Consider the following 18,706-nt stretch of genomic DNA (forward strand, 5'->3'; position numbering starts at 1 on the left):
GAATTAAACAAAATAAACGTTTTACAATAAACAAATATTCACACTCTCTCCTATTTATCATCATGTCAATTATCAATCTATTACACACTGCTTCAGCATACCATAGTGATTCATTAGTCCTTTATCAACTAGATGTTACTCCATACCATAGTGATTCATTAGTCCTTTAACAACTAGATGTTACTCCATACCATAGTGATTCATTAGTCCTTTAACAACTAGATGTTACTACATACCATAGTGATTCATTAGTCCTTTATCAACTAGATGTTACTCCATACCATAGTGATTCATTAGTCCTTTAACAATTAGATGTTACTCCATACCATAGTGATTCATTAGTCCTTTAACAACTAGATGTTACTACATACCACAGTGATTCATTAGTCCTTTAACAACTAGATGTTACTACATACCACAGTGATTCATTAGTCCTTTAACAACTAGATGTTACTACATACCATAGTGATTCATTAGACCTTTATCAACTAGATGTTAGTCCATTCCATAGTGATTCATATTAGTCCTTTAACAACTAGATATTACTCCATACCATAGTGATTCATTAGTCGTTTAACAACTAGATGTTACTACATACCATAGTGATTCATTAGTCCTTTATCAACTAGATGTTACTCCATACCATAGTGATTCATTAGTCCTTTAACAACTAGATGTTACTACATACCATAGTGATTCATTAGTCATTTAACAACTAGATGTTACTACATACCATAGTGATTCATTAGTCCTTTATCAACTAGATGTTACTCCATACCATAGTGATTCATTGGTCCTTTATCAACTAGATGTTACTACATACCATAGTGATTCATTAGTCGTTTAACAACTAGATGTTACTACATACCATAGTGATTCATTAGTCCTTTAACAACTAGATGTCCTTAATGTTAAATTACAACATACTGTATTACAGTAACTGGTCTGTAGCTGGTCTCTCTCCTCAGTCAGGTTGTAGTAACTGGCCAATAACTGGTGTGTGTGTGTGTGTTTGTGCGTGTGTGTTCGTGCGTGTGTGTGTATGTGTGTGTGTGTGTGTGTGTGTGTGTGTGTGTGTTTGTGCGTGTGTGTGTGTATGTGTGTGAAACTTACTCCTCAGCCTGAAGTGTCCTCACTTGCGCCAGCGAATAGCTAACTTTTCACGTGGCATTGACTGGTAAGACTCTTCAGGAGGGCTCAGTATAAATGTGCTCAGACATTTCCAACAACATACTGTGTTTCAGTCTAACAGCTCTAAGTTAAGACTACCCAGGTTCTTGTGACATCATTACCTCTGTCCTGTGTCTGTCCCTGTGCCTTAATGTAAGTGACATTGTTTTAACAGAAACTGTCAAATCAACTCATCACTTTTCACCACCTGACTTCCCACACTTTAGCTTCAAACGAAAACATTTTTGTTTCCCACCGTGCATATGATTTAAACATATGATTCAGGTAATATTTGAAGTAATATTTTTGTGGATAAAATAAATGTGACCCTCTGAGGTCACATCTAGATCATATAGTATTACTGAGGCTTTGACACCCCGACCTTCAAACTGAGGTCACGTCATGGCTTGTATTCTGTGGCCAGCCACCTATTTCATCACATACATCACCAATGGCCTGATGACATATAGGGGGGCCTTTTGTCTTTCTATACTGTCTGTGTGTGACGTCAATGGGAAGAGTTATTCAGAAGTGTGTGACATCAGTGTAAGGAGTTATTCAGAAGTGTGTGGGGGAAATCTACGTCGGCATCTTTCTCAGAATTTTCAAAGGGAAGTGTTTATATGTGTGTGTGTGTGTGTGTATGTGTGCTCTCAGTCCTGTTCTGCCTTCTGTGTGTGTGTGTGTGTGTGTGTGTGTGTATGCTCTCAGTCCTGTTCTGCCTTCTGTGTGTGTCCAACTGCAAGTCACACTGTTTTATGAAAACATTTCTTTTAACTAAGCATAAGCTGATGGCGATGTTGCTAATAAATATAATGAAGAAGCATTTTACAGAGTACAGTATGACTACACACTCTCCTCTAATCTAAACACAACTATTATTTGTCTTTTTTCCCTCCCTTCCTCAATCTCTTAATGCTCTTCTACCTCCTCTATGTCTCTCTCTGACACTAAGGCTCTATCTCAATTAGTCTTTCCTAGATTCCTCTCCTCTTATCTCCTCTACTATCTCCTCTCCCCCTATCTCCTCTGCTATCTCTTCTACTCCTTCTCCAGCTGATCTCTCTCTTTAGTCAGGTTGTTTGTAATTGTTCCGTAGCTAGTCTCTCTCCTTAGTCAGGTGTTGTAATTGTTCTGTAGCTGGTCTCTCTCCTTAGTCAGGTTGTTGTAATTGGTCTGTAGCTGGTCACCTTCTTCTACTTCTTTTCACCTTTTTTATGATTCCTGAGTAACTTCCTGGTCTACTGTTGGAAGTTTGTCATGGAAATTCAGTACTTAGAGACACTTAATGAATAAGTGATTTATTCAAACAATTTATTCAAACAATCATCTTAATTTAATATTGATTAATTATTGCAATAATGAAACCGTCAGCCCAACAGTCTGACTGACTTTCAGAATGAGAGCTTATCCGTTACAGACAATGCACAGTTTATATAGCGGAATACCTAGAATGCTTGGATCCACCCCCCCCATATAGATTGAGGGGCACCATAAACCACTTTGGGCTCATCCTGTCTTTATCTGCACCTGGTGTCTTGTAGACCAAACCTGTCCTGAAGGCTGGCAGAAGTTTGAATCCAGTTGGTACTTCCTGTCTACTGAGACTGAACCTGGAAGGAGAGCAGACAGGACTGTCGGAGAGAGGAAGCAGACCTGGTGATCATAAACAGTGATATGGAACAGGTGACAGAGAGAGAATTTGAACAAAAGCACAGATTAATAAATAAAGGAACACTGTCCTTAACATGGTCTACCAGATTCCTGATCAAATGTGATTGGATCTTTAAAATGTGACCTGCAGTTGAGACAGAACAGAACGCTGCACAGACAGAGCTGCACGCTGCACACAGGCAGATCCGCACGCTGCACACAGGCAGATCCGCCACGCTGCACACAGGCAGATCCGCACGCTGCACACAGGCAGATCCGCATGCTGCACACAGGCAGATCCGCACGCTGCACACGGGCAGATCCGCACGCTGCACACGGGCAGATCCGCACGCTGCACACAGGTAGATCCGCACGCTGCACACAGGCAGATCCGCACGCTGCACACAGGCAGAGCCGCAAAGCTGCACACAGGCAGATCCGCAAGCTGCACAAAGGCAGATCCGCACGCACGCACAAACGCACGCACGTCTGTACAAACGCACGCACGTCTGTAAAGTTCCACTTTTAAACCTCTGATAAAGATGCAGACAGATTTCTTACAAACTTCTGAATATTTCCTCAAACTGATGTCACTCACAGACAACATAGAGAGGAAAATAATCCCCTATATGGGCATCGATTGCCAGTCATGGAGTATAAGCCATAATATCAGTTCCTTATGAACAATGCCACAAACAGGCCTTGCGAAATACGACGTCCTGCTTGAAAGTGATTGGGTACTTACAACATTCTCTCAACTGTAGTGGACCACAGACAGAGAGGTACCAGTGGAGATGCATATCAAAAGCAACTACTCAACTACTAGTAATCATACAGTAGATATTACCGTTAGGAGTCAGTTAGAAGGGTAATCATAAGTAAGTTAATACTATATGTAAATGCTACAATAATTTATATTACAATAAGAGGTCAGACAGACTGAATTTGAAGTTGATTCATTGATTGATTTGGGTAATCATTGATATTCGGTACGGTTAGTTAAGATGGCAAACTACGTCAACGAACAGGTGATTGAATTAAATGAAGTTACTGAAGAAAACAGGAACAAAGCAACGAGGAGCGTGAAGAGTGAGACCCAACTCTCAGGTAAGGACAAAGAATTCTGTGTATCTTATTCTCTCTCACACACACTGTAACACACACCTAACAATGCAAACACACACTGTAACACACACCTAACAATGCAAACACACACTAATACCACATAATAGAAAAACACTTCTTCTTCTTCTTCTTCTGGGTGGTTCAGTTGGTACGGAGCTTCGGGTTCAAAACCTGCTGTTGACCACAACAGCAGGTTTTGAACCCGAAGCTCCGTACCAACTGAACCACCCAGAAGAAGAAGAATAAGTGTTTTTCTATTATGTGGTATTAGTGTGTGTTTCACCAAAATGTATCAATTCAATGTATTTTTCACTTCAGTTTTAAAAATGAGGAACTATTTATGTACGAATATTTGAAAATAACCATTTTTAAACAACAGCACAGTGGACACCCGCCGGGGTTGTAAAAATGTAACCACTCTCAAATTCATAGACAGAGCTCTCATAGACAGAGTTTTCAAGGACTGATCACCCTGGAGATTAAAATTAGCGTTTCAAACATCTGAGGCTACACAGTGTTTGTTTACAATTCCATGGTAGAACAAACTTATATTTTGGGTCCTGATGGGTTTAGAAAGTTAAACTAAGTTCATAGAGCATTACGTTTTAAGTTACATTCTTCAGAATCAATGGGGAAATATAATTCATTTAAATGTTAAAAAAAGAAGTGATTACGCAGATTGCCCATGTAACCATGCTACAGCAATCGCAGATTGCCCATGTAAACCATGCTACAGCAATCGCAGATTGCCCATGTAAACCATGCTACAGCAATCGCAGATTGCCCATGTAAACCATGCTACAGCAATCGCAGATTGCCCATGTAAACCATGCTACAGCAATCGCAGATTGCCCCTTTAAATCATGCTAAAGCTGCATGTAATTTCTTCATACAGTAGCTTCCTGTTTTCAGAATTGAGATGACAGCACTCTTGAGGAAACACTTGCTGCCAACCCTAAATCAAGGGAAAACCAATGGCGCAATGGAAATGTTTGTTTCTCAAAGTTCGAATCATAATCGTTAGTGATGTAGGAGGATGTGTGTTGTGTTTTAATCATAGTCATTAGTGAAGTGGGACAATGGTGTGCGTGTTCCTTTGCAGATGGAAGAACAAGACTCTACAGGATGGCTGCTGTGTGTTTAGGAGTGCTGTGTGTTCTACAAGTCATTCTCAACATCTCCCTGAGACTGGCTTTCTGTGAGTGAGGTTGTATCCAAAAGACACCCTACTAGGGGAATGGTCAATAGCAATGCTTTTAATAGTGATTTGGGATGCATTTGGAAAGTATTCAGACCCCTTGACTTTTTCCACATTTTGTTACGTTACAGCTTTTCTCTAAAGATGTATTTTTATCCTCATCAATCCACAAAACAACACAATAGCCAAAAATGACAAAGAAAAAGCCAAAAATGACAAAGAAAAAACATGTTATTAGAATGTTTTACAATTTATTAACAATGAAAAACTGAAGCACCTTTGGCAGCGATTACATCATCAAGTCTTCTTTGGTATGGCATTCAGGCCAAAAGTTCATTCTTGGTTTTATCAGAGCAGAGAATCTTGTTTCTCATTGTCTGAGAGTCCTTCAGTTGTCTTATGGCAAACTCCAAAAGGGCTGTCAAGTACGTTTTACTGAGGAGTGGCTTCAGTCTGGCCACTCTACCATAAAGGCCTGATTGGTGGAGCGCTGCAGAGATGATTGTCTTTCTGGAAGCTTCAAAAGAGGAACTATGGAGCTCTGTCAGAGTGACCATTGGGTTCTTGGTCACCTCCCTGACAAAGGCCCTTCTCCCCCGATTGCTCAGTTTGGCCGGGCGGCCAGCTCTAGGAAGAGTCTTGGTGGTTCTAAACTTAATCCATTTAAGAATGATGGAGGCCACTGTGTTCTTGGGGACCTTCAGTGCCGCAGAAATGTTTTGGTACCCTTCCCCAGATCTGTTCCTCGACACAATGCTGTCTGGGAGTTCTAATAATTCCTTTGACCTCATGGCTTGGTTTTTGCTCTGACATGCACTCTCAACTGTGGGACCTTATATAGACAGGTGTGTGCCTTTACAAATCATGTCCAATCAATTGACTTTACCACAAGTGGAGTCCATTCCAGTTGTAGAAACATCTCAAGGATGAACAATGGAAACAGCATGCACCTGAGCTCAATTTCGAGTCTTATAGCAAAGGGTCTGAATACTTTTAAAAATATGGTATTTCTATTTTATTTTAAGTTAAATTAAATTAAACAAAATTGTGTTAGTCACATGCGTTGAATATACAACAAGTGTAGACCTTACAGTGATATATGCTTACTTACGAGCCCCTAACCAACAGGGCAGTTAAAAAAAATACAGATAAGAATAAGAGATAACAAGTAATTAAAGAGCAGCAGTAAAAAATAACAATATATGCAGGTGTGTGCCGGTACAGAGTCAATTCACAGGGGCACCGGTTAGTTGAGGTAGTATTTACATGTAGGTAGAGTTAATTAAGTGACTATGCATAGATGACAACAGAGAGTGGCAGTGGTGTGGAGAGGGGTGGGGTGGGGGGAGGGGGGCAATGCAAATAGTCTGGGAGGTCATTTGACTTGATGTTCAGGAGTCTTATGGCTTGGGGGTAGAAGCTGTTTAGAAACCTCTTGGACCTAGACTTGGTGCTCCGGTACCGCTTGCAGTATGGTAGCAGAGAGAACAGTCTATGACTAGGGTGGCTGGAGTCTTTGACAATTTTTAGGTCCTTCCTCTGACACCGCCTGGAGGTCATGGATGGCAGGAAGCTTGGCCCCAGTGATGTACTAGTCTGGTCGCACTACACTCTGTAGTGCCTTGCGGTCGGAGGCCGAGCAGTTGTCACACCAGGCAGTGATGCAACCAGTCAGGATGCTCTCGATAGTGCAGCTGGCCCCCGTGTTGAGGATCAGCGTGGCAGATGTGTAGTTGCCTACCCTCACCACCTGGGGGAGGCCCGTCAGGAAGTCCAGGATCCAGTTGCAGAGAGAGGTGTTTAGTCCCAGGGTCCTTCGCTTATTGATGAGCTTTGAGGGCACAATGGTGTTGAACGCTGAGCTGGGGTCAATGAATAGCATTCTCACATGGGTGTTCCTTTGTCTAGGTGGGAAAGGGCCGTGTGGAGCATCATCTGTGGATCTGTTGGGGCAGTATGCAAATTGGAGTGGGTCTAGGGTTTCTGGAATGATGGTGTGTATATGAGCCATGACCAGCCTTTCAAAGCACTTCATGGCTTCAGCAGGATGGAATTATGGTCAGATTTGCCAAATGGAGGGCGAGGGAGAGCTTTGTATGTATCTCTGTGTGTGGAGTAAAGGTGGTCCAGAGTTCTTTTCCCTCTGGTTACACATTTAACATGCTGATAGAAATTTGGTTAAGTTTGCCTGCATTCAAGTTCCCGGGTACTAGGAGCGCATTCTCTGGATGAGTGTTTTCTCGTTTGCTTATGGCGGAATACAGCTCAGTCAATGCTATCTTAGTGCCAGCCTCTGACTGTGGTGGTATGTTACAAACAGCTACAAAGAATATAGATGAAAACTCTCGGTAGGTAATGTGGCCTGCAGCTTATCGTGAGAAACTTTACCTCAGGCCAGCAATAGCTCGAGACTTCCTTAGATATATTGCACCAGTTGTTGTTTTGCAAAATACATAGACCGCCGCCCCTTGCCTTACCAGATTCCGCAGTTCTATCCTGCTGGTACATCGTATAGCCAGCCAGCTGTATGTTGATATTGTCTTCATTCAGCCACGACTCCGTGAAGCATAATATGTTATACATTTACAAAAATGTACAAAACCTGTTTTTGTTTGTCATTATGAGAATTGTGTGTAGATTGATGAGGAAAAACAATATTTGAATCAATTTTAGCAAAAGGCTGTAACAAAATGTGGAAAAATGAAAGGGTTCTGAATACTTTCCGAATGCACTGTACTGCACTACGTTTGACCAGGACCCATAGGACAGATATGTTTTTCATTATCACACCATAGATCTGTACTCACAAAGCAAGGATCACAATTCAGACTTGACGTTACAAAACATGTGGGACCAGTAGTTTGACAATATTGTTGACACACACAAAAAAAATATTGATTTCATTATTACTGAAACAGGATCCAAGTGGTGTTTATAAAGATCCAGTAGATTTGGAAAATTGGAGGCCTATTACACTTCAGTGTTGTGATGCAAATATTCTAGCTAACTGCTTGGCGCATAGAAATAAAAAAGGTTTTGACAGTTACTATTCATCCTAATCAGACAGGTTTTTTACATGGACGATACATTGGAGATAATATAAGACCAGTGCTGGAAACAATAGAATACTATGAAATGTCGGAAAAACCAGGTGTGCTTTTCATAGCTGATTTTGAAAATTCTTTTGAAAAAGTACGACCGGAGATTTTATATAAATGCATGGAATATTTTGATTTTGGAGAATAAAATGGGTTAAAGTTATGTATAGTAACCCTAGGTGTAAAAGAGTAAATAATGGCTACATCTCAGAAAGTTTTAAACTGTCAAGAGTAAAACAGGGTTGTCCACTATCGAGCATATCTATTTATTATTGCCATCAAAATGTTAGCTGTTAAAATGAGATTCAACAACAGGGATTAGAAATTCATGGCTTAAAAACAAAGGTGTCATTTATTTTAAAACCAGAAATAGAATCCTTCCACAGCCTCATAAACAATCTAGACACTGTTTCTGTCCTCTCTGTATTAAAACCAAATGATGATAAGTGTACTATATTATGTATTGGATCACTAAAAAATGCAACTTTTATATTACCGTGTAGTTTACCAATAAAATGGTCTGACGGGGATGTGGACATACTCGGTACACAAAACCCAAAAGAAAGAAATCTCACTCCAATCAATAGGAAATTAATAGAAAGTTAGCAAAAATAGATAAGATCTTGTTATCATGGAAAGGAAAATACCTGTCTATTTGTGGAAAAATCATCCTGATGAACTCTTTAGTCAAATCACAGTTTAACTATGATATTTTATTTGGAATGGCAAGCCAGACAAAATTAAAAGGGCCTATTTATATCACGAACATCAATTTGGAGGGCAGAAATGATTAAATACAAAAGTTATACTTAAATCTGAAATGGTTGTCCAGCAAATTACTGTAGTAACAATGTCTCACCCCATGTTCAAGAATGGCCTTTTCCCTTTATTCAGATTGCAGCTGCTCACTTCCGGTTATATTAAAGTGTAATCATCTCCAAATGATCATTATTTTTTAATTAAGCCTTAGAAGGTTGGTTGCAATTTCAGTTTAATCCATCTGAAAAGACAAATAAATCAAGCAATATTGAGGTTAAATTCAAATATACTAACTAATTTAAAAAAACATATTTTTTGATAAAATGTTTAAAAAAAGGTATAATCTTTGTAAATGCCGTCATGAATAGGACTGGTGGAGTTATGTCACACATGCAGATAACACAGACATATGGAAATGTCTGCTCTAACCAAATGTACATACAAACTGATTGCAGCATTGCCACAAAAATGGAAGAGGTAAGTTGAAGGGGGAAAAAGTACAGAACTTGTCTGTCGGCCCTGGATTAAAAACACAAAAATGGTTAAAGAAGTTTGTGATAAATAAAGTAAAAGGACCAAAAAACAGCTGTGCATATAAATGACAAAATAGTGGGGAAGAGACTTTCAATGTACCGATTCCATGGCACACGGTTAATGAATTGACAAACAAAACAATGCTGGATTCAAAACTCTACTGTTTCAATTTAAATGATCATACAACATTTTTGCAACCAATATAATGTTATTTATATGGGGGATACAATCTTCCCAGCTCTACAGATTTTGCTGCAAGGAGGCAGAGTCATTAGATCATTTATTTTGGTACTGTCCATATGTAGCTTGTTTTTGGTCACAGGTCCAGGAATGGCTGAAGAATGGCAAAATGTACCTAGAACTAACGCTGCAGATAGCAATACTGGGTAATTTGAATCGATTGAGTCAATCGATCAATACTATAATTATAATTTATAATGTTTCTTTAATTTACAATCTCTAGAAACTATGAGAATAGAAAGGTTCCGTACTTTTGTGAAGCATCACAGCACAGTTGAAAAATATATTGCAAATAGAAATCCCTAATGGATGGTTTTAAGAGATTGATGGGAGAAGTTGAATGGAGCTGAAGGGTGGGACCAATAACAACAAGATAACAAACGTAAAACACACAGGGTCTGTAAAATGTATATAGGTTCAGAAATGTTGTGAAATAGAGCAGGTACAAATATAGTGGGGCAAAAAAGTATTTAGTCAGCCACTAATTGTGCAAGTTCTTCCACATAAAAAGATGAGGCCTGTAATTTTCATCACATCATAGGTACACTTCAACTATGACAGACAAAATTAGAAGAAGAAAAATCCAGAAAAATCACATTGTAGGATTTTTTTATTTATTTTCAAATTATGGTGGAAAATAAGTATTTGGTCACCTACAAACAAGCAAGATTTCTGGCTCTCACAGACCTGTAACTTCTTCTTTAAGAGGCTCCTCTGTCCTCCTCTCGTTACCTGTATTAATGGCACTTGTTTGAACTTGTTATCAGTATAAAAGACACCTGTCTACAACCTCAAACAGTCACACTCCAAACTCCACTATGGCCAAGACCAAAGAGCTGTCAAAGGACACCAGAAACAAAATTGTAGACCTGCACCAGGCTGGGAAGACTGAATCTGCAATAGGTAAGCAGATTGGTTTGAAGAAATCTACTGTGGGAGCAATTATTAGGAAATGGAAGACATACAAGACCACTGATAATCTCCCTCGATCTGGGGCTCCACGCAAGATCTCACCCCGTGGGGTCAAAATGATCACAAGAACGGTGAGCAAAAATCCCAGAACCACACGGGGGGACCTAGTGAATGACCTGCAGAGAGCTGGGACCAAAGTAACAAAGCCTACCATCAGTAACACACTACGCTGCCAGGGACTCAAATCCTGCAGTGCCAGACGTGTCCCCCTGCTTAAGCCATTACATGTCCAGGCCGGTCTAAAGTTTTTGGAGAGCATTTGGATGATCCATAAGAAGATTGGGAGAATGTCATATGGTCAGATGAAACCAAAATATAACTTTTTGGTAAAAACTCAACTCGTCGTGTTTGGAGGAAGCATGGGGGTGGAGGGTGGAAACGTCATGCTTTGGGGCTGTTTTTCTGCAAAGGAAGCAGGACGACTGATCCGTGTAAAGGAAAGAATGAATGGGGTCATGTATCATGAGATTTTGAGTGAAAACCTCCTTCCATCAGCAAGGGCATTGAAGACGAAACGTGGCTGGGTCTTTCAGCATGACAATGATCCCAAACACACCACCCGGGCAACGGAGGAGTGGCTTCGTAAGATGCATTTCAAGGTCCTGGAGTGGCCTAGCCAGTCTCCAGATCTCAACCCCATAGAAAATCTTTGGAGGGAGTTGAAAGTCTGTGTTGCCCAGCAACAGCCCCAAAACATCACTGCTCTAGAGGAGATCTGCATGGAGGAATGGGCCAAAATACCAGCAATAGTGTGTGAAAACCTTGTGAAGACTTACAGAAAACGTTTGACCTCTGTCATTGCCAACAAAGGGTATATAACAAAGTATTGAGATAAACTTTTGTTATTGACCAAATACTTATTTTCCACCATAATTTGCAAATAAATTCATAAAAAATCCTACAATGTGATTTTCTGGATTTTTTTTCTCATTTTGTCTGTCATAGTTGATGTGTACCTATGATGAAAATTACAGGGCTCTCTCATCTTTTTAAGTGGGAGAACTTTCACAATTGGTGGCTGACTAAATACTTTTTTGCCCCACTGTAAATCTAACTGGATGGACATCAGAAATAGAGGAAGGACTGAAAACAAACTAAATATAACTTTTGTCAAATAGATTGTGTCTGTAAAATGTGTAGAAACTTAAGGTAGAAACCTACGTGTTAATGTGTATTAGTTTACTCCAATTGGGGGAGGGGTGATAGGATCTGTGGGGAATAATAAAGGTGTATTCTACAATGTGTATATGTATGTACACATGTTTGAATGTTTATGTATATTTTTATACGTGTATATGGGCATGTGTTTGTATATATGTAGATAGGTGTATATTTACCAAAAACATATATGGCGGATTGGAAATGATGCAGACAATTGCATTGATGGAAGCAATTATCTGTCCTCAATAAAAAAGCTGATCCCCCCCCCCCCAAAAGTATTATAATAATGTTGACATTGTCCACAGAGATTTGAGTAACTATAGTAACTGGTGCCCTTGGCCTTGTATAAGTCACTGAACATGGTGAACAATGTAAACACCACAACCAGTACTGTGTTCCAAATAGGACCCTATCCTCTTTAAAGGGCACTACTTTTGACCAGGGTACATAGGGCTTTGGTCCTCAGTTCTGCACTACAAAAGGAATAGTGTGGTATTTGGGACGCATTACATGCAGGATCCTCTTTGTTTTTCAGCTGACTATAACGAAAAGAGGAACCAGTTAGAGAACTGTTACAACACCACTGGTCTGGTGCAAGACAGAAACCAGCCAGATACCAGTAGTGGTATCATTGACCTGTGTACAGACAGAGACCAGCTGCAGAAGGAGAGAGACCAGTGTCAGACGAACATGAACCAGCTAGAGAGGGAGAGAGACCAGTTACTGAGGGAGAGAAACCAGTTGCTGAGGGGCAGAGACCAGTCAGTTAGCAGTAGTGGTATCATTGACCTGTGTACAGACAGAGACCAGTTGCAGGAGGAGATAGACCAGTGTAAAAATAACATGAACCAGCTAGAGATGGAGAGAACCCAGTTATTGAGGAACAGAGACCAGGCACAGAATACAGATAGCAAAAACCAGTTACAGGAGCGTTATAATGCCCTGACTAGAGACAGGGACATTTTGAGAAACAGGGTCAGTGTTCTGACCAATGAGAAGGTGGCACTGGAGAAGAGGCTCTCTGAGCATGGTAAGTAGTCAAGTCAGTCACTAGGGCTGTATCCCTCTTCTCTACCTTTCATTCTCCAGTCTGACTTCAAAGATAGTAAATGTAAATCTGTGACACTCAGAATAGTATGATATGTTACGTTTGGTATGTTTACATAAGATAGAAGGTTACTTACTTGCAAAAACAAAAGGAGGAAGGATGGGTGGCCATATTATATTATGCAACCGTCTAGCAACCCAAAGGTTGCGTGTTCGAATCACATCATGGACGACTTCAGTACCTGCAACTTATTAGCAACTGTGCAACTACTTGACACTTTTGAACTACTTTGCATGTCAGCTAACCATTCCCTTAACTCTAACCCTAACTCTAACCCTAACCCCGAACCCTAACCTTTTTATCTTACCTAGTTTAGGTTAGCAACCTAGCCACATAGCTAACATTAGCTACAACAAAGTGAAAACATTTCATAAGTAACTGATGATTGACATCAACAAAATAAAACACACCATGTGAAATGTAACATATCATACTAAATGGAAGGAGACAGATTTATGTTTACCATGTTACGTCCAGGGTGGAACCTGCAGTGCACACCAATCAAGGATTCACCAATAGTTAAATGACAATGTAAAAAAAATATTCAATACAATAAACAAGTGTTTATATATTTCACATATTATTTACATTTCTTCATCAGGGATAAACATTTGTCAGAAAATCAGAAAAACCTGTCCAGACGGTTGGAGGCTGTGGGGATCCAGCTGTTACTTCCTGTCTACTGAGATGAAAACCTGGGAAGAGAGCAGACTGGACTGTCTGAACAGAGGAGCAAACCTGGTGATCATAAACAGCAAGGAGGAACAGGTGAGTGAGTGAGTGAGTGAGTGAGTGAGTGAGTGAGTGAGTGAGAGTGAGTGAGGGAATCAAACATCTCTTGGTCAGTAATGTATCTTACAGTATTTAACACATGTGGTCTTTAGTAGTTGACAATATCAGTATCTTTCTCACGAACAGGAGTTTCTCTTTGGCCTCAATAAAGGAGCCTGGATTGGTCTGTCTGACTCTGTTACTGAAGGGACCTGGAAATGGGTGGACGGCACCCCACTGACCACCCCAAGGTAAGAGACTACTGTTCTATAATAACACTGACCACCCCAAGGTAAGAGACAAATGCTCTAACAACACTGACCACCCCAAGGTAAGAGACTACTGCTCTAGTAACACTGACCACCCCAAGGTAAGAGACTACTGCTCTAATAACACTGACCAGAACAAGGTAAGAGACTACTGCCTATAATAACACTGACCACCCCAAGGTAAGAGACTACTGCTCTAATAACACTGACCAGAACAAGGTAAGAGACTACTGCTCTATAATAACACTGACCACCCCAAGGTAAGAGACTACTGCTCTGGTAACACTGACCACAGTGTAAGGAGTTCAAGGTGAGATTTGATCCTCCAGATGTTGAGACTTTTAACAAATGACATATTGCCTCAAATCATATTTCCATTCATAGATGTCATTCCACGAGCACTGAAGATATATCATAGAAACCAAGTACTATTTGCACATGAACATTTTATACAAAATAATACAAATAAAGTTGTGTTTGTTGGTTCCAAGCTTGACTGTTTACTTTGACCTCTTTTTTTGTTGATTTTTGCTCTGACTATAAGCAATGGCTCTCTTGCACTGGTTGCATGTACACACTCAATAAACACTACCCACACACTCACTAGAATCTACCCACACTCACTAGAATCTACCCACACTCACTAGAATCTACCCACACACTCACTAGAATCTACCCACACACTCACTAGAATCTACCCACACACTCACTAGAATCTACCCACACACGCGCTAGAATCTACCCACACTCAATAAACACTACCCACACACTCACTAGAATCTACCCACACACTCAATAAACACTACCCACACACTCAATAAACACTACCCACACACTCAATAAACACTACCCACACACTCAATAAACACTACCCACACACTCAATAAACACTACCCACACACTCACTAGAATCTACCCACACACTCAACAAACACTACCCACACACTCGCTAGAATCTACCCACACACTCAATAAACACTACCCACACACTCACTAGAATCTACCCACACTCACTAGAATCTACCCACACACTCGCTAGAATCTACCCACACACTCGCTAGAATCTACCCACACACTCAATAAACGCTAGCCATTCACTCACTAGAATCTACCCACATTCTCAATAAACGCTACCCACACACTCTCGCTAGAATCTACCTACACACACACACACACACTCGCTAGAATCTACCCAAACACTCGCTAGACTCTACCAACACACACACACTAACATCCACCCACCCACACACTCACTAACATCTACCCACACACTCACTAACATCTACCCACACACTTGTTAGAATCTACCCACACACTCACTAGAATCCACCCACACACTCACTAGAATCCACCCACACTCACTAGAATCCACCCACACTCACTCGCTAGAATATACCCACACACTCACTAGAGTCTACCCACATTCTCAATAAACGCTACCCACAGACTCACTAGAATCTACCCACTCACTAGAATCCACCCACCCACACTCGCTAGAATATACCCACACTCAATAAACGCTACCCACACACTCACTAACATCTACCCCACACACTCGTTAGAATCCACCCACACACTCACATCTACCCACAATCTCGCTAGAATATACCCACACTCAATAAACGCTATCCACACACTCACTAACATCTACCCCACACACTCACTAGAATCCACCCACACACACTCGCTAGACTCTACCCACACACACTCGCTAGACTCTACCCACACACACTCGCTAGACTCTACCCACACACACTCGCTAGACTCTACCCACACACACTCGCTAGACTCTACCCACACACACACTCGCTAGACTCTACCCACACACACACTCGCTAGACTCTACCCACACACACACTCGCTAGACTCTACCCACACACACTCGCTAGACTCTACCCACACACACTCGCTAGACTCTACCCACACACACTCGCTAACATCTACCCACACACTCGCTAACATCTACCCACACACTCGCTAACATCTACCCACACACTCGCTAACATCTACCCACACACTCGCTAACATCTACCCACACACTCGCTAACATCTACCCACACACTCGCTAACATCTACCCACACACTCTGTAACGGTTTTGACTTGAGGTTATTATTTATAGGGGTGCCAGGTAGGTTGTGCCTACCAGAGAAAACATTGGTTTCTCCTTTTAGTTTGGGTGGGAATGAGTCCCATCTGGTCCGTCAAGTCTACACCAATACAAAGGACTTATGTAAAAGTCAGGATGGAAATAAACTTTTCATAAACCCTTAAAACATTGGAAAGAACTTCAAAAACAACTATATTCTTTTGCGTGGGTTGTATTAGCAACAACAATGATTACACACACACACACATATAATAATATCACAATGAGTTCTGGTTCCTCCAGAAATGTCCTGTACCTCGGGCCTAAAAAGAGTCCAGCCCGGTAAAGGAGTTCAGTGAACTCAAGTGACTTTTGTCACGCAATGATTGTCCGTTCATTCCGTGTAGCGTAAACCCAGTATTAAACATACAATCAATATAACAATTATTTTACCACAGAACTTTAAAGCGTATCGACTCTTACTAAGTCCTCAACTACAACTAACTACATAAATCACAGTATACATCACATCAAAACAAATGAAATACCGTATACAAAAAGGTGGTAGTCAGTCGGTCAGTCAGACAATCCAATCCGCCAATAGATCTCCAGCGGAGAAAGGCCACGAAGAAAGGAGAGGTGTAGTCCACGGACGCAAAGAGTGGATCCGATCCTGGGTAAACTCTCTTAGGCTACAAAACACACGTTTAACGGCAACAAAACAAACGGAATAGAGAAGTTTCGGCACTGAGGGTTAAACACATCCTCATTCACGTCTCCATCACAACCCCACTTTTGCGCAGCTGATGCTGGATATTTAATTGGGAATTAAAGGGAAAGCGCCCTATTGGAAGGAGCTGCACTGAGACGGTTCAGAATAATTCAGGGCCGTCACAACTCGCTAGAATCTACCCACACACTCGCTAGAGTCTACCCACATTCTCAATAAACGCTACCCACAGACTCACTAGAATCTACCCACACACTCGCTAGAATCTACCCACACACTCACTAGACTCTACCCACACACACACACTAGAATCCACCCACACACTCACTAACATCTACCCACACACTCGCTAGAATCTACCCACACACTCGCTAGAATCTACCCACACACTCGCTAGAATCTACCCACACACTCGCTAGAATCTACCCACACACTCGCTAGAATCTACCCACACATTCGCTAGAATCTACCCACACACTCGCTAGACTCCACCCACACACTCACTAGACTCTACCCACACACTCAAACACTCAGACATCCTACATTGATACTCCCACACACACACACTACACACACACACTCAAAACACACACACACGCGCATATTGATGCCACACACTCACACATACACAGCTTCACACTTTTCACATGCAGTGCTGCTACTCTGTTTATTATCTATCCTGATTGCCTAGTCCCCCTTAATGACCTCAACTACCTCGTACCCCTGCACATAGACTCGGTATTCCTTGTTGTTGTTATTTTATTGTGTTACTATTTCCTTTTTCTATTTAGCTTTTTATCTCACATTTTAACTCTGCATTGTTGGGAAAGGACCCCTAAGTAAGCATTTTACATTCAAGTCTACACCTGTTGTATTCAGAGCATGTGACAAATCAAAATGTTTATTCATTATTTTCTCTGTCTTCTTTACCCTGTAGTTACTGGTACTCACAGCAACCTGATAATGGTGGTGACAACCCAGCAAATGGGGAGGAGGACTGTGTTGAGCTGAACACAGAAACCTGGCTTCCTGTAAAGGCATGGAAGGACCAGTCATGTTTTAACAATCGTTACTGGATCTGTGAGAAAAGGGTTTAACATCACCATGACAACAGAGGAGACTGGTGGGAGGGCAGGCGGGCTCATTTTAATTGCTGAATGCAATTTATGGACCGGTATCAAATGCGTCAAACATATTTTAAACACATGTTTGGCTCCTTTTGCTGAATTCCATTCCATCCATTACAATGAGCCTGTCCTCCTACAGCTTCTCCCACCAGCCTCTTCTACATGACACCATACTGTAACACAGATACAGATACCTGCACGGTCTAAATGAAGTGGCTTGCACTCTTGGCCTCGCACGCTAGCAGTGAAAATTTGTCAGAAACATAACACTGTGTCTCACATCTTACTGCTTACTGTGCTCTCCTCACACCAAATAATCAACACTTTTTAATATTCATTCAATGAATTCGTGATTGCATTGTCAAAGAAAGCCCAGTTCGAGTGGCGTCAATTTTCTCTATAGTTTAAGAGTCTGTAGAAATACTGTAATCTGTAAAATAATTGTATTCAATGTTTTTAATATAAACATGTTATGTGATTTGCCATAGGCTTGTGATTTTTCCATGATCAATTATTACATAAATTGCTTTAATAAGAAGAACTAAGGCACAGATGAAAAAATAAAGGAAAAATGTCCTTTACAAGGTCTTCCAGCTTCCTGATTGAATGTGATTGGATTGTTAAAACAGTGTGACCTGGACACACACAGAGGGCAGAACAGTACTGAATTGGCACACACACACACACACACACACACACACACA

The 18,706-nt window shown here is 41.0% G+C and overlaps 1 protein-coding gene across 1 annotated transcript; it reads left to right on the plus strand.

Moving 5' to 3' along the window:
• Nucleotides 1-3,579: 3,579 nt before the first annotated feature.
• On the plus strand, nucleotides 3,580-18,590 carry LOC116366653 (C-type lectin domain family 4 member M-like). The gene is made up of 6 exons (XM_031818692.1): nucleotides 3,580-3,930; nucleotides 5,051-5,146; nucleotides 12,446-12,940; nucleotides 13,620-13,786; nucleotides 13,937-14,040; nucleotides 17,813-18,590. The coding sequence occupies exons 1-6, from the start codon at nucleotides 3,828-3,830 to the stop codon at nucleotides 17,970-17,972; spliced, it is 1,125 nt and encodes a 374-aa protein (XP_031674552.1). The 5' UTR covers nucleotides 3,580-3,827; the 3' UTR covers nucleotides 17,973-18,590.
• Nucleotides 18,591-18,706: the final 116 nt, after the last annotated feature.

The sequence above is a fragment of the Oncorhynchus kisutch genome, unplaced genomic scaffold (genome assembly GCF_002021735.2).
Source record: "Oncorhynchus kisutch isolate 150728-3 unplaced genomic scaffold, Okis_V2 scaffold1553, whole genome shotgun sequence".
NCBI lineage: Eukaryota > Metazoa > Chordata > Actinopteri > Salmoniformes > Salmonidae > Oncorhynchus > Oncorhynchus kisutch.